Below are 16,801 nucleotides of genomic sequence, written 5' to 3' on the forward strand. Positions count from 1 at the left end.
GGTCCAGGTAAGGAGGGCCCCACCTGCTGACAATCAGCTCCATCGCTCCGGACAACTCCCACTCGCCCGGATCGAGACTGTCGACTCAAGAAATCGGCTTGAACATTCTCCTTGCCTGCTATGTGAGAAGCTGCCAGGCGCTCCAGGTGGCGCTCCGCCCAGGCAAAGAGCTTGCTGGCTTCTAGGGCCACCAGGTGACTCTTGGTGTTCCCCTGTCGATTGATATAAGCCACCATGGTGGAACTGTCCGAGAATACACGGCGCCTTGTTCCTCCATGGGAACTGGGACTATGGCCCCAGCCTTTGCAGTCTGGAGAGAGTCTGGGATACGGCAGCATGCTTTCGATGTCCGCATGGGAAGACTATGTGCAGATCCGGTAGGTCTCGAGCAAATTTTAAAGCATAGCCTCTCTCGATTATCTCGAGGACCCACTGATCCAACGTGATTTTGGCCCATTTCTCGAGGAAGAGAGATAGACGACCACCTAAGTTTGGAACAGAGGAATGGGCCAGCAGAATCTCATTGGGAGGCGGGCTTGGCGGAAGAAGGCTGTGGGATGCCATCTCGGAAGGCACAGCAGCCTCGAAAGGACTGAGACCAGGACTGAGATCTGGGAGGAGTTTCCCCTAGAGAAAGCCCCTCTCGCCCGAGTATTATATCTCCGTTGACCCCGGAAGCGGGTACGTGTAGGGAAGAAGGCTCTTGACTGTTTCGGGCGATCCTCAGGCAGTTTATGAACCTTGTTCTCAACCAAGGATTTAATAAGCTGCTCCAGGTCCTCGCCAAAAAGCAACTTGCCCTTAAAAGGAAGCGTGCCCAACTGTGTCTTGGAAGAGGCGTCAGCCGACCAATTCCGGAGCCAGAGGAGCAGTCTGGCTGAGACCGCTGAAGTCATCGCTTTCGCCTGGACGCGGAACAAGTTGTAAAGGGCATCCGCCCCATATGTTATAACTCCTTCCAACCTTTCAGCCTGCTCTGCCTCTGCAGACGGGAGGTCCTGGGTGCTGAGCAACTGTTGAACCTACCTAAGGCTTGCCCGCTGAATGAGACTCCTGCAGATCGACGCCCAAACTCCCAAGGCCAAGAATTCGAAGATGCGCTTGAGATAGAATTCGAGCTTGCAGTCTTGAACATCCTTCAGGGCCTTAGTAGTGACTGCCGACACCGAAGGATCCACCTTATGGATTTTTAGCATGTCCAGGCACTTCTCGGGGAGAGGATACAGAAAAATCAGGCTCCACTGTGTCCTGCAGCCCAATCACAGGAGCTGCCGATATCCCCAAGATGGCCGTCATTCCTGCGGTTTGCCGACCCGGAAACAGCCTGGCCATGCGTTTGGTAGACCTGCTCCGAGGTACTAATCTATTCGCTGCCTAGGAGGGGCTCTCTTCCCCGGCAGACACCCCGAACACAGCCCTTCACGGGAGAGCTGAATCGAAGGCTCCCCACAGGCTAGGCACAAGTTAGAATGTGGCATGAAAGAGACCGCGAGGCAAAGAGGGGGAAAAAAAAAAAAAAAGTAAAATCAGCTGAGCTGCAGTGCCTGAGGGAGTGGAAGCAGGAGACTGAACTCTGCTCGCTTCTGTCTCTCAATTACAGCTGCAGAGGTAACCAGATCGGCTTTAACTTTTTTTTTTGTTTGTTTAGCTGAGTAGTGCATGGGAATGAATCATCCCTGCAGGCAGCACTGGGGAATAAAACTTCCCAGGAGAGAGAGAGCTGTGTAGGGGGAGTGACTGGACCACCAGTATTGCCCCACAGCAGGGATACACCAGGAATAGGGAACCTAGGCTGTATCAAACAAATGGCCAAGCCCCCCTAGGCTTCCCAAGAGCGAGGAGAAAGAACAGTTTCTTGAGAAAAAAACACAGTCCAACTTTTTTTTTTTTTTTTTTAACTTAATTTCAAGAATGGAGAAATTACTTACCTGATAATTTAGTTTTCCTTAGTGTAGACAGATGGACTCAGGACCAATGGGTATAGTGTGCTCCTGATAGGAGTTGGAGACGAATCAGATTTCAAACGGATGTCAACCCTAGTACATATACCCCTGCGAGACACCATGCTCTTCAGTATTCTCTTCGAAAAGCAATTGTGGATATATATGTGACTGAATAACTTTGTTAACTTGAACTGGTTGATGTGGTTATAAGCTGGAGATCGCCAGTGCACTCAACCAAAAAAAAAAAACCGCCGACACACGGTCGGTTTGGTGTTCTAATTAGAGGGAAGCTTGGCTTACCCGTGTTTGTCTTGTTCTTGGGGATTGCCTCCCAAGGTTTCCGTGATTGTAGGCAGCCGTGGGCGGGATTCTCAGTCCGTCTACACTAAGGAAAACGAAATTATCAGGTAAGTAATTTCTCCATTTCCTAGCGTGTAGCTAGGGTGGGAGGCTGCCTGTGGCCCCCTTAGTACTGCCCCTGTGAATGCTGTGTCCTCCCGAGCCTGCACATCCAGGCGATAGAACCTAGAGAAGGTATGAATGGAGGATCATGCCCGTCAGATCGAGTGAGGCCAAGAACTCTCCGGGATGTTCCGTTGCTATCACTGCCCGAAGGGTTTCCATCCGGAAAAGGGGCCCTTTGAGGGCCCGGTTGACCCTCTTGAGATCCTGCAGCCTGAGGAGATCATAGAGAGCATCAGCCTCATACGCAATCGCGCCTTCCAGCCTTTCTGCCTGTTCTGCCTCTGCAGACGGTAGGTCCTGGGTGCTGAGTAATTGTTGAACCCACATGAGGCTTGCCCGCTGCACGAGACTGCTACAGACTGTGAAGACCAAACCCTGAGCTCCGCCAGGACTGCAGGAAAAGAAAATTATTCCTTACCTGCTAATTTTCGTTCCTGTAGTACCATGGATCAGTCCAGACAGTGGGTTATATCCCCCGACCAGCAGATGGAGTCAGAACAGAGTTTGAGAGCGTCAGCATATAGAGTAGTGCACCCTCTGCTGGAGCTCAGTATTACGCATAGCAAAGCCCAAAAGCAAAACACAACATTTTGGATCCAGAACCGTTCCCAAAAAGGAACAGAGAAAGATATAAGTAAACAAACGGTCAACGGGACCACCAACAGTCAACTTGTGAGGAGCTGTGAACAGTAACAATAATCAGAGACAAACAGAATGAAAGTTACCTGGAAGAATCCGAGCAGGACCTAATGAAACCCCTAGTGGCGGGCGTCTGGACTGATCCATGGTACTACAGGAACGAAAATTAGCAGGTAAGGAATAATTTTCTTTTCCCTGTACGTACCTGGATCAGTCCAGACAGTGGGATGTACCCAAGCTTCCCTAAACCGGGTGGGGTCCTGAGAGACCTGCTCGGAGAACTTGATCGCCAAAAGAACCCGCGCACTGAGGCGCCAGGTGTAGTCTGTAATGTCTGGAAAAAGTGTGCAACGACTTCCATGTCGCCGCACGGCAGATTTCCTGGGAGGAAACTGAGTGAGATTCCGCCCAGGACGCCGCTTGGGATCGCGTGGAATGAGCCGACACGCTGCGAGGCGGCACCCGCCCTGCCGCAATGTAAGCCGATGAGATGGCGTCCTTTATCCAGCGCGCAATAGTCGTCTTGGATGCCTGAGAACCTCTCCTCGGTCCTGACCAGAGGACAAACAAATGATCGGATACCCGGAAGTCATTGGTAAACTCCAGGTAACGGAGCAGTACACGCTTGACGTCCAGGAGCCGGAGAGACCGGGGTTCTTGTGGAGCAAATGCTGGAAGCTCCACCGTTTGATTGACGTGGAAGGCCGAGACCACCTTTGGTAGGAAGGATGGCACCGTACGAAGGGAAACCCCGGAGTCGGAGAAACGCAGATAAGGGTCCCGGCAGGACAAGGCTTGAAGCTCTGAGATCCGGCAAGCAGAAGAGATGGCTACCAGGAAAACAGTCTTGAGGGTCAGGTCCTTGAGGGAGGACCCCCTCAGGGGTTCAAAAGGAGGGCCCGACAGCGTTCGCAGCACCAAGTTGAGGCTCCAAGAAGGGAAAGGATCCCTGACCGGTGGCCGTAGGTGTTTGGCACCCTTCAGAAAACGTGCGATATCCGGCTGAATGGGTAGAGAGCAGTCCTTCTGTACCAAGACATTCAAGGCCGCCACCTGAACCCGGAGCGAATTATAGGCGAGACCCTTATCCAGACCATCCTGTAGGAAATGAAGGATCAGCGGGACAGTAGCCTCCATGGTTTGGACTCCGCGGTCGGAGCACCATGCTTCGAAGACCTTCCAAACTCGAACGTAAGCGACGGACGTCGAAGGCTTGCGAGAACGAAGCATCGTTGAGATCACTGTCTCCGGGTAGCCTCTGCGGCGGAGACTGCGCCGTTCAAAAGCCAGGCCGCAAGACAGAAGAGTTCTGCCTGCTCGAAAAATACCGGCCCCTGGCGCAGAAGATGAGGAAGATGGGACAGGCGAAGTGGGCCGTCCACCGTCATCTGAAGTAGATCTGCGAACCATGGCCGACGGGGCCATTCCGGGGAGACGAGAATTACAGTCCCTCGATGATGTTCCAACCTGCGGAGAACCTTGCCGACCAGAGGCCAAGGAGGAAATACAGAGCAGTTCATCCGACGGCCACGGAAGGGCGAGGGCATCCACCCCCTCCGCGCCGCGCTCTCTTCTGCGGCTGAAGAAGCGTGGAGCCTTGGCGTTGAGAAAGGTCGCCATTAGATCGAGGCGTGGAGTCCCCCAATGACGGATGATGAGATGCATTGCCTCGGAGAGAGCCCACTCGCCGGGGTCTAGCTGTTGACGACTCAGGAAGTCCGCCTGAACGTTGTCCACCCCGGCGATGTGAGAGGCCGCTATCCGGACGAGATTGCTCTCCGCCCACTCCATCAGGGGAGTAGACTCAAGGGAGACATGCTTGCTTCTTGTCCCCCCCTTGACGATTGATGTAGGCCACGGTGGTGGCGTTGTCCGAGAGGATCCTCACCTCTCTGTGTCGCACCAGGGGAAGAAAACGCTGGAGAGCGAAACGCACGGCTCTCGTTTCTAGGCGATTGATCGGCCACTTTGCTTCCTCTGGCGTCCAAGTCCCTTGAGTGGCGCTTCTTTCGCAACCGGCACCCCATCCCGCGAGGCTGGCATCGGTGGTCACCACCACCCAATTGGGAACCTCGAGCGAGACTCCCTGAGCCAGATGCGAGGGGACAAGCCACCAATCCAGGCTTTTCCTGGCTAATGGTGGAAGCGGCAGGATCACCTGATACTCCTGGGAGAATGGTTTCCAGCGGGATAGTAGGGTCGCCTGCAGTGGACGCAGGTGTGCAAACGCCCAGGGTACCATGTCGATGGTGGAGGCCATTACTCCCAGGAGCTGCAGATAATTCCAGGCAGTTGGTTCTTCCAAAGCCGAAAACCGAGACACATGCTCTCTCAGGGCTTGCGCCTTGTCCTGGCGCAGGAACACCATACCCCGCCGGGTATCTAAGCTCGCTCCTAAGAAATCCAGGTGTTGCGAGGGCACAAGGGAACTCTTTGGAAGGTTCACCACCCAGCCCAGAGAGCGTAGGAATTGTACTACTCTGGCCACTGAGGTCTGACCATGTGAGAAGGACTTCGCTCGAATCAGCCAGTTGTCTAGGTACGGATGTACTAGGATACCCTCCTTGCGGAGGGCCGCCGCCACCACTACCATGATCTTTGTGAAGGTCCGAGGTGCGGTCGCCAAACCGAAGGGAAGCGCCTTGAACTGAAAGTGTTGACCGAGAATCTTGAAGCGAAGATACCGCCTGTGAGCCGGCAGGATGGGAATGTGCAAGTATGCTTCCGAGAGATCCAGTGAAGCGAGGAATTCTCCCTTGTGCACTGTGGCAATCACTGATCGAAGAGTCTCCATGCGGAACCGGGTGACCCTGAGGGCCTTGTTTACCTCCTTCAAGTCCAGGATGGGGCGAAAGGAACCGTCCTTTTTGGGAACGATGAAGTAAATGGAATAGTGGCCCAAGCCCACCTCGAAGGGGACGGGAACGATGGCCCCTATTTCCTGCAATCGGTCTAGTGTTTGTTGAACCGCTATCCTCTTGAGATCCGAACCGCAGGGGGAGAAGATGAACCGGTCCCTCGGGGGGCGGACAAACTCCAAGGCGTAACCGTCTCTTATGGTGTCCAGCACCCACTGGTCCGTGGAGATAACTGCCCACTCCTCGTAGAAGTCCATGAGGCGGCCTCCGATCCGGGGAGGTGAGAAGTGGGCTCCTTTGGCATCATTGGGATGACTTTGTGGGCGGAATTCCCTGCCCTGGACCCTCTCTCGCGGGCCTCCGCCCACGAAAGGAACAAGACCAAGGCTGGGATCTTGTCTGCTGTGTCTGGGAACCGGACTGCCGGTAAGACCTATAACGTCGCTGTGCCCTGGCCCTGGTTCTACCGGAAGAAAATGACCTGAAGGAACGCTGTCTATCCTCCGGCAGCCGATGCACCGAATTTTCCCCCAGTGACTTGATGATCTGATCCAGGTCCTCTCCAAATAAAAACTTCCCCCGAAAGGGGAGGGAGCCAAGGCTCGACTTGGAGGAAGCATCTGCTGCCCAGTTGCAAAGCCACAAGAGCCGTCGGGCTGCTACAACCGAAACCATGGACCGCGCCATTACGCGAAAGAGATCATACAGGGCGTCCGCTCCGGCGGCCTCTTCGGGGGGCAATTCCTGAGAGGTGAGAAGCTGCTGTACCCAGAGTAAGCTGGCCCTTTGCGCGAGTGAACTGCACATCACGGCCCGCATACCTAGGGCGGAGACTTCGAAGACCCTCTTGAGGAAGGTTTCTAGTTTACGGTCCTGCGTATCCCGCAGGGCCGTTCCACCCGTGACCGGGATGGTTGTCCTCTTGGTCACTGCCGACACCGTTGAATCCACCTTGGGCACCTTGATAAGATCCAAAAAATCCTCAGGGAGCGGGTATAGCTTTTCCATGGCGCGTGTGACTTTCAAGGACGCCTCGGGAGTGTCCCACTCCCTGGTGAGAAGCTGTAGGAAGGACTCATGGATAGGGAAAGCCCTTGCCCTAGGACGGAGGGCGGCAAGTACTGGATCCCCTTTGCGAGAAGAGGTGGCGACGGCAGGAGCCACAGGGATCGGCGGATCTGGAGGTGGGTCGAGGTCCAGCTCCTGAATAATATGGTGGATGAGCTCATCCAGCTCTTCTTTTTGAAAAATCCGTAGGGCTCGAGGGTCGTCCCCATCCGTATGTCCATCTGGATGCGCCTCCGGGGGTTCCGGGGAAACGTCTCTCACCGGCGAAGCCGGCCCCATGGTACGCCGGGGTGGCACGGGAGAGGGACCCGGCAGGGATCCAGGCGTAACGGGCGAGGCGGTGAGACCAACCGCAAGTTTAGGAACCTTGGGGGGAGGGGCCCCCAGGGGATTAGGCGCCTGCGCTCCCATACCCTGCAAATAAGCCATGTGCATTGCCAGAATAAAGTCAGGTGAGAAAACCGGAGAGCTGATTGGAATCCCTGGGGGGGGGACCGTCCTGGGAGCCCTGGTCGGGCAAACCTCCCACCGGGGGCAAAGCCTGTTGAGAGCCAATGCAACCAATCCTGTCTGCATCTGGGAGCAAGTCCGTCTCACGCTGTCCCCCTAAAATGGCTGCCGTTCCCACCAAAGGCGGCATCGTGGCCGGCCCGCACCACCCGGGCTGAGGAGGCGGCAGGTCTGAAATCGCACCGGAGGACTGCAGGGTGCCTTCCCCGTCGGGGAAGCACCGCTCACAAAGCCCCTCCCTCAGAAATTGATTCCCCGGCTCGCCGCCGGCCTCACACCTCGAGGACCGCGGCATGTCAGCACCGGGAAAAAGAAAAGCCTCGGGAGGGGGGGGCCAAAGACGAGCTAGTGCCGCGGGGGGGGGCCTGGAAATGGCCCTAACAACCCGCCAAAGGGGTCCAGGAACTGCGGGGGAAACCCCCGTTTCAGTTGAGCACACACCCACGGGCGGAGCTTGCGAACCGCGGGACCCCCAACGACGCGTGGAGCGGCCAGAACCACCGGCATCCACGGGGCACCACCAAAAAGAAGCAAACCTGTGGAGAAAGAAACTCAAAAAACTTCCACTTACCCCAACGGAAGAGGAAAGGAGTACAGAATAGAGAAGGCAGAGCCAGAGACACACGCCTCCTCAAAAATTGAAAACTTTTAGGATCCAAAATGAAGAGAAACATAAGACAGGGAAATACTGTGGAGAAAAAGAAAGAATTAACTAAAAAATGAAGAAACCCTGTCAATCTGGGGGAGCTAGTGGATCCCCCCACTCGCATCTGCTGGAGTCAGAGGAATACTGAGCTCCAGCAGAGGGTGCACTACTCTATATGCTGACGCTCTCAAACTCTGTTCTGACTCCATCTGCTGGTCGGGGGATATAACCCACTGTCTGGACTGATCCAGGTACGTACAGGGAATGAGGGGTTCCAACTCCTCCCTCTGGAACAGACGTACCACCTGAGGAATCCCCGTAGGCAAAACACATCTGAGATCGTGGCATGGCTGCTGGGTGGGGGGAGGGGCAGCATTAAGATAAGCTGAGCTGCTGAAGGAGCAGAGGCACAGAATGAACTGTGCACGCTCTCAATTCACTCTCTCAAGCTGTAAAAGTAAGGAAGGCAGGAGCCTTCTGTTAATGTTATCAGGGACTCCTCTAGGTAAAATCACCTTTTATTTAGTCTTTTTTACAAAGGTCCCTGTCAGCAGCTACAAAAACATGGATCCCAATGAAGGGAGAGCAGTACGGAAGAGAAGGAGAGAGGGAGCTGAACAAGGGGGAGTGACTGGCACCACCAATTTTCACCCCTGCAGCAGAGGATCACTGGGAAAAGGGAACATAGGCCATATAAAACAAGGGGCCAAGCCCCCCTAGGCCCCCACAAGAGTGAGAAGACAGGGACTGTCTCCTGTGAAGGATCCACAGAGTTCACAATTTTTTTTTTTTTTTTTTAAACAATAACTCAAAAAATACTTGCTTGATCCAAACACAATAGACACACAGAAGGAAAAAAAACACCCAGAAGGAAAAAAAACACCCAGAAGGGACAAGCAGAAGTTAAGAGGGAACCACAGGGTGAGCTGTTCCACCTGCTGGAGACAGACAAATATTGAAGGGCTACAGGGTAGGCTCTGTCCTCATATAGGATACCCTTTCAGTTTTGGTCTGTCTCCACCTGCTGGAAAGGAGGCTCAACCCATGGTCTGGACTGATCCGGGTACATACAGGGAACTCCTCCTCTTTTTCGATTTGCATCGCACCATACGATATGGTGCTATCGCAGCGATAAGCCCTTAACATATGCAAAAACGCCTTAGTGCATTTTGATAAATGAGGGGGTAAGTTTGCTTAAAAGGAAAATTGGTTCTTACCTGCTAATTTTTGTTCCTGTAATACCACGAATTAGTCCAGACTCCTGGGTTCATTTCCCCCTGCCAGCAAATGGAGACAGAAAAAAAACGTATAAGCAACAGTGCCCCCTGCAGTTCCCTCAGTATATTGATATCAAAGCAGATCATAGCAAAAAAACATTGAACCATGAAATGAAAATTGGTTCTTACCTGTTAATTTTTGTTCGTGTAATACCACAGATCAGTCCCAAGAAGTGGGTTGTGTATCCCTACCAGCAGATGGAATCAGAGAGCAAAACCTTGGGCACGGCCACATATACTATAGTGCCTCCTGCAGTCCCTCAGTGTTGACTTGTACCCAAGCCCACATGCACCGAACATACATAACTAACGGACGAAGGGCACCCAAAAGGAACCCCTCTTTGTCCTCAGAAATTACACAAACTGAATCAATTAGGAAACTGCTCCCTCAACCATGTCTGCAAAAAAATGGAGCTTCGTGCAAACAGCACAAAAAGATAAAAAAATAAAATCAGTAAGGCTGTCTTTCGCTAGCTGAAGAAAGGGATGGGCCTCTGGACTCATCTGTGGTATTACCGGAAAAAAAATTAGCAGGTAAGAACCAATTTTCATTTCCTGAACATACCTAGATCAGTCCAGAGAAGTGGGATATACCCAAGCCACCCTACACTGGGCGGGAACCCGAAAGACCTGCACGCAGAACACTCTCACCGAAGGACGATTCATTAGTAGCCTTTATGTCCAGTCGATAATGCTTAGTGAAAGTGTGCAAAAAAAGACTACACCGCCGCCCTGCAGATTTCCTGAGGCAACAGCAACTGACATTCTGCCCAGGAAGTAGCCTAGGCTCTGGTGGAATGAGCTCTGAGACCCAAAGGAACTTGGTGCCCGCAGGCTATGTATGACAAACAAATGGCCTCTAATTCAGCGAGAGATGGTCACCTTAGACGCTTTGTCCCCCTTTTTAGGTCCAAAGAGAATGAACAAATGATCGGAATGTCGAAAGTCATTGGTAACTTCCAGGTAACGCAATAAGATGCGTCGCAGGGAAACCCGGAAGCTCCATAGTCTGGCATGAAATGCCAATACAACCTTTGGAACGAAGGACGGAACCGTGCGCAAGGACACCCTATCGTCGTAAATCCAAAGAAAGGGATCCCGACAACGCCTGTAGCTCTGGAATCCGGCGCACAGAGCAAATGGCCGGCAAAAAGACGGTTTTCAAGGTCAGATCTTTCGACGAAGCTCTGCGGAGAGGCTCGAAAAGTTGAACCACAGAGGACTCTAAGAACTAGATTCAAAATCCAATCTGGGCACACAAAACGGACGGGAGGCGGCAAGTGTTTAACCCCCTTAAGAAACCTAGCAATATCCGGGTGCACTGCCAGTGAGCAGCCGTCAAACTCGCCAATCAAGGCACCTAGTGCTACCGCTTGAACATAAAGGGAATTGTACGCTAACCCCTTAGTGAGCCCCTGTTGCAGAAACTCCAGAACCTGTGGGACATCCACCGCTAACAGATCGCAGGAACGCTGTTGACACCATGCTTCAAACAGCTTCCAAACTCTCACGTGGGCCATGGAGGTGGGCTGGGCGCCTCGCCTACAGGAGTGTAGAAATGACCTGTTCAGAACAGCCCTTCAGGCGTAAATGTCACCTCTCAAAAGTGATCCTCCTGATCCGAAAATATGGGACCATGCCGAAGCAGACGCGGTAGATAAGCGAGTTGCAAAGGGCCCTCTAGAGCCAAGCGATCGGATCAGCGGACCATGGACGACGTGGCCACTCTGGTGCTACTGGCACCACACTGCCTGGATGGAGTTCTATGCGACTGAGAAGCAGACTGATGAGAGGCCAGGGAGGGAAGGCGTAAAGTAGTATGCCCATGGGCCAGGGGAACACCAGAGTGTCGAGACCCACCGAGCCCTGCTCCCGTCGATGGCTGAAGAAACGTTCTGCCTTTGCGCCCGCCTGCGTCGCCATCAGATCCAACTGCGGTACTCCCCACCCAGCGGAAATGAGGTTCCATGCTCCGGGAGACAGCTCCAACTCTCCTGGATCGAGCTGTTGTCTGCTGAGAAAGTCCGCCTGCATGTTCTCCCCTCCTGTGACATGAGACGCAGCAATCCCCCTTAGATGAAGTTCCGCCCAGGCGAACAGGAGTCGCGCCTCGAGCGTTACTGCAGGACTTCTTGTCCCTCCTTGCCGGTTGATGTAAGCCACTGTCGTCGCATTGTCTGAGAACACTCACCATTCTGCCCCGGATAAAGGGTAGGAATGCTTTTGGGGCAAGTTGAATTGCTCTTGTCTCTAGTTGATTGATGGACCATGTGCCCTCAGATGACCAGAGACCTTGGGCGGATTTGTCCACACACACACACACACTGCTCCCCAATCGGATAGGTTGGCATCGGTGGAGATTATCAGCCAATTCGAAGTTTCCAAGTCCACCCCCCCCGTTCCAGATTGGCCCACGAGAGCCACCACGAGAGACTGACTCTGGAAGCAACGGCATTGGTAGGTGGAATTGTTCGGACAGTGGACTCCATCGAGACAAAAGCACACGTTGCAACGGTCGTAAGTGAGCGAATGCCCATGGCACCAAATCCAAGGTGGAAGCCATGGACCCCAGAACTTACAGATGATGCCACACTGTGGGGGTTGTCCTCCGAAGGAGAGAATGTATCTGGTCTTGCAACTTTGTCACCCGGTCCGCCACCAGAAACATCTTGCCGTGCAAGGTGTCAAACTGGGCTCCCAAGTGACTCTTCTGCACATTGATTACCCACCCGAGCGACCATAAGGTCACCATCACCATGCGCACCGATCTCTCAGTCCCTCCCGTGACTTTGTGCGAATCAGCCAGTTATCCAGGTAAGGATGGACTAAAATCCCCTCCTTGCAAAGGAAGGCCACTACCACCACCATCACCTTGGTGAACGTCCGAGGAGCTGTTGTGAGACCAAACAGGAGGGCCCAAAATTGGAAGTGCTGTCCCAAGACCTTGAAGCGCAGAAACCGCTGGTGGTTCAGCTGGATGGGAATATGTAGGTATGCCTCTGAGGTCCAGGGAAGCTAGAAACTCCCCTTTCCGCACAGCAGCCATTACCGTCCTCTGGGTTTCCATTCAAAAACGAGGGATCCGAAGACAGCGGTTCACCTTCTGAAGATAGAGGATGGGACGAAACATACCCTCCCTTCTTGGGAACCACAAAGTAAACAGAGTACCTTCCCCGTCCCTGCTGCATATCTGGAATTGGGACAATCGTTCCCAGCTTGAGAGGACGTTGCAGAGTTACCCGAAGCGCGTCGCGTTTGGCGCAAGAGGCCATGCGGGACTCCACAAAAACCTCCCGAACCAGATGTGAGAACTCTAGCACGTAGCAGTTTCTGATCACCTCCAGAACCCAATGGTCTGAGGTAATCTTTTCCCATTCCGTGTAAAAGTTGGATAATCTGCCTCCGACAGCTTCGATGATGGAATGGGTGCTCGTGGCTTCATTGGGAGGGTTTACTGGTTCCTGCGCAGTGGTGTCCAGAGTCTCTACCGGAGCGACGACCCTCGCGAAAGGACTGCAGACGTCCCAGAGCTTGCTTAGGAGCAGAAGGTGTGGCATATCTGCCGGTTCGAAAACGGCAGTACTCCCGAAGCTAGACCAGGGGGGGAAAACCTTCTTAGAAGATCTCCTATCTTCAGGCAACTTATTGCCCTTAGACTCCCCGAGCTTTTTAACCAACTGAGAGTTCCTCTCCGAAAAGTAGCTTGCCCTTAAAGGGGAGATTACAAAGCTGGGACTTGGAGGACAAGTCCGCCGCCCAATTTTGAAGCCAGAAGAGTCGACGCGCCGCCACCACGGACACCATACTCCATGCAGAAGTCCGCACCAGATCATAAAGCGCATCTGCCACATATGCGATGCCCGCTTCCAATCGTGCGGAACGCAGGGCATCACCACCAGCAGTCCCGGAACAGGCAGCAGAATCTTGTACCCAGAGGCCCGCCCTCTGCATAAGGCTAGCGCAAACTGCCACACGCAGGCTCAACGCAGCCACTTCAAAGACTCGCTTCAACTGGATCTCCGCTTGCGGTCCTGCATGTCCTTCAAAGTGACCGCGCCAGCTACTGGAATCGTGGTCTTCATGACCGCAGACACCGCCGCGTCCACCTTCGGGATCTTCAGGAGATCCAAAACATCTGTCGACAGAGGATATAGTTTTGCCATAGCTCTGCCCAACTTCAGTCCCACATCCAGAGCATCCCACTCGCATTTAACCAGCTTGCGGACCTTCTTAGGTAGAGGGAAGGACGTTGTGGGGCCCCGGATACCATCAAGGACCGGATTAACCCCTTCGTTGGAGTCTTCTTGGGAAACCTTCAGGCCCAGGATATCCAACACCTGGAGGATAAGTGGTCGCAGCTCATCCCGCTTAAACAGACGCACCACACTGGGATCGTCCCCCTCTGCTGGACGTTGTCACCATCCGGGTCACCCGGATTCACATCTCCCAAATCCGGAATCAGGTCCGGCTCCGCTAGATCCACGGCAGAGGCTGACGCAGCCCCTGCCCCCGAAACTGGATCCTGTGGCCCTCTGCCTTCTTCCAGACGAGGGCACTCTCCCAGTCGCTGCTGTGGCTCTATGCTCCGACTCAGTTTTGCAGGCGGTTCCGACCGGTCCCCTGGCTGCCCCTGTCTTTTAAACGCTGTATGCTTCCTTGCCAAAAAGGTTTGATGCATCAGCAAATTGAATTCAGGGGAAAACCCCTCCGGGGAATTGTGTGGTGCTGAATCTCCAGCCCCAAAAGTGAGATCGTGCCCCACTTGGGATAAAATGGGGGGGGGGGGAGAATCCTCTTCATTGGATCTGCGGCATGAGGCCTCTGACCCGCACCCCGCGGGAGGGATCAGCCAACTCAGACTAGCCTTCCATCTCCCAGGAATGTGCCATACTCATGGGAGGCTGCCAGCCTGGATCGCGGGCCCAAAGGCAAGGCTGCCCCACCACATGGGTCTGCGATGAGGAGAGAGGCCTAGCCCGAGAAAAATCACGTGCTGCCGGCGACACGGGAAAAACGGCACTCCGGTCCCAGCCGAAACAGCTGAGCTACTAAGCATGGCGAGACACGCTGAAAACTGAGCCGCCGCGAAAAACACTCACCTCCTTTCTCCAGGCGCATCTTGGAGCCCCGGAAGCTGAGAAAATTCACAGCCAGGCTTCCCTAAATGGCTGCCAATAAGCAGGCCCCCCCCAACTCCTCACCTCAGCTGCAGAAAACTGGCAAGAACTGTTTTTTTAAAGTAACTTTATGGAGCCAATCTTCACCTTCTGCAGGGGTTAAGGGAGCAGCTGAGACAGCTTCGGAGGAGGTGAGTAGCCAGGAGCCCCTGGTCTTCACTCCCCTAGCTGGAACGGGCGAGACCCAGACAGGGGTGTCTAACCCCCCGGCTTCGACTGAGGGATGGCCCATGAAGGTGCCTAACACCTCAGGAAGCGACCGTAGGAAAAAAAGAAAAAAAATCTATCTAATCTGAAAAGATTCAAACTAAAAAACACTAAAACTGCAGGTGTATCTCTACCATGCTGCTGGAGTCAGAGAAATGCTGAGGGACTGCAGATGGCACTTTAGTATATATGGCAGTGCCCAAAGGTTTGACTCCATCTCCTGGTAGGGATACACAACCCACTTCTCTGGACTGATCTGGGTATGTTCAGGAAACCTTAATTAACATGGAATGCAACAGAGAACAATCTTACAGCTGAGCAGACTCCTCTCCCCCTAAAATACCCCTTCTCTGATTGGGCAGGCTCTGGACTGATCCGTAGTACTAAAGGAATGAAAATTAGCAGGCAAGAACCAAAGGAAAACTGGTTCTTACCTGCTAATTTTTGTTCCTGTAGTACCACGGATCAATCCAGACACCTGTGTTCATCTCCCCCTATCAGCAGATAGAGACAGAGAAAAAAACCTTGCTGACACCATATCTAAGCAAACGTACCACCTGCAGTTCGTCAATATATATCTATATCAAAGCAGATAATAGCAAAAAATATGGAACCATTAAACAATTAACATGGAATGCAACAGAGAACAATCTTATAGCTGAGTGGATGACTCTTCCCTTAATGTAACATCCTAATTGGGCAGGCTCTGGACTGATCCTCGGTACTACAGGAACGAAAATTAGCAGGTAAGGACTAAGTTTCCTCTCTGTACGTACCCAGATTAGTCCAGACACCTGGGATGTACCAAAGCCCTTACCCAAGGTGGGACCTGGAGAATCCCGCTCGCAAAACACTCTCGCCAAAGGAAGGGTTTGCCGGAGCCCCGACATCTAAGCGATAGTGCCTTGCAAAAGTATGCAGCGACTTCCAAGTCGCCGCTCTGCAAATTTCCTGTGGGGAAACAAGTTGAGATTCCGCCCACGAGGCTGCTTGAGAACGCGTGGAGTGAGCACGCAAGCCTTCCGGGACTGGACGACCCCGTGTAATATACGCAAAAAAATAGCCTCCTTCAACCATCGTGCAATAGAGGCTTTAGAAGCCTTGGAGCCTCTATTAGGACCACTCCATAGCACAAAGAGGTGATCGGACCTCCTAAAGTCATTGGTAAGCTCTCCGAACATCTAGATGTTTGAGCTCCCTCGCATTAGGATCCGACGCCAGTAAGTTAGGAAAAGCCAGAAGTTCCACTGACTGATTGACATGGAACGCTGAAACCACCTTTGGTAAAAAAAGAAAGTACGGTCCGTAAGGAAACTCCGGATTCCGAAATTTGAAGGAAAGGATCTAGACAAGATATCACCTGTAATTCAGAAATTCTTCTAGCCGAACAAATGGAGACGAGAAATTACCTTACGTGTCAAATCCTTTAATGTAGCCCTTCGGAGTGGCTCAAAGGGAGGTTCACACAGCTTTAAGATCTAAATTAAGATTCCAGGATGGACAAGATTTCCGAACTGGAGGACAAAGATTCATTATACCTCTAAGAAAACGAACCATGTCCGAATGAGACAAAATAGAGGAACCTTCAATTTTGCCACAGAGAAAGCCCAGTGCTGCTACCTGCACTCTAAGAGAACTAAGATAAGCCCTTGGTGAAGCCATCCTATAAGAGATAATATTTCAGGAATTAAGGCCCTAAGAGGGTGAATTCTCCTGATGGAATACCAGGACTCAAATCTTCCATACCCGAACATGAGAGGTTAGTAGACTTCCTTCTAGACTAAATGTGGTTACTACAGAGTCCAGGTAACCTTTCCTTTTCAAACGCCTCCTCTCAAAAATCATGCCGCTACACAAAAGCGAGCAGCCTGGTCAAAAAATATAGGACCCTGTCGAAGAAGATGAGTCAGGTGGCCAAAGTGAAGCAGGCCATCCACCGCCAGGTTGACCAGATCCACAAACCACAGACACAGAGGCCACTCCGGGGCCACCAGAATCACTTCTCCGCAAT

The 16,801-nt window shown here is 52.9% G+C and overlaps 1 protein-coding gene across 2 annotated transcripts in view; it reads right to left on the reverse strand.

Annotated features, from left to right (window-relative positions):
• LOC115087986 (ribonuclease H1-like) overlaps positions 1-16,801 on the reverse strand; it is a 103,583-nt gene that overhangs the window by 13,391 nt on the left and 73,391 nt on the right. Inside the window, exon 5 of one of the 2 annotated variants that reach the window (XM_029595796.1) lies at positions 9,347-9,406. The exons of the other annotated variant lie outside the window; for it this stretch is intronic. Within the exon in view, the coding sequence (XP_029451656.1) occupies positions 9,350-9,406 (57 nt within the window). The 3' untranslated portion in view covers positions 9,347-9,349. The remainder of the gene's footprint in view (positions 1-9,346; positions 9,407-16,801) is intronic. 2 annotated transcript variants of the gene reach the window in all.

This window comes from Rhinatrema bivittatum, chromosome 3, assembly GCF_901001135.1.
Source record: "Rhinatrema bivittatum chromosome 3, aRhiBiv1.1, whole genome shotgun sequence".
Lineage (NCBI taxonomy): Eukaryota > Metazoa > Chordata > Amphibia > Gymnophiona > Rhinatrematidae > Rhinatrema > Rhinatrema bivittatum.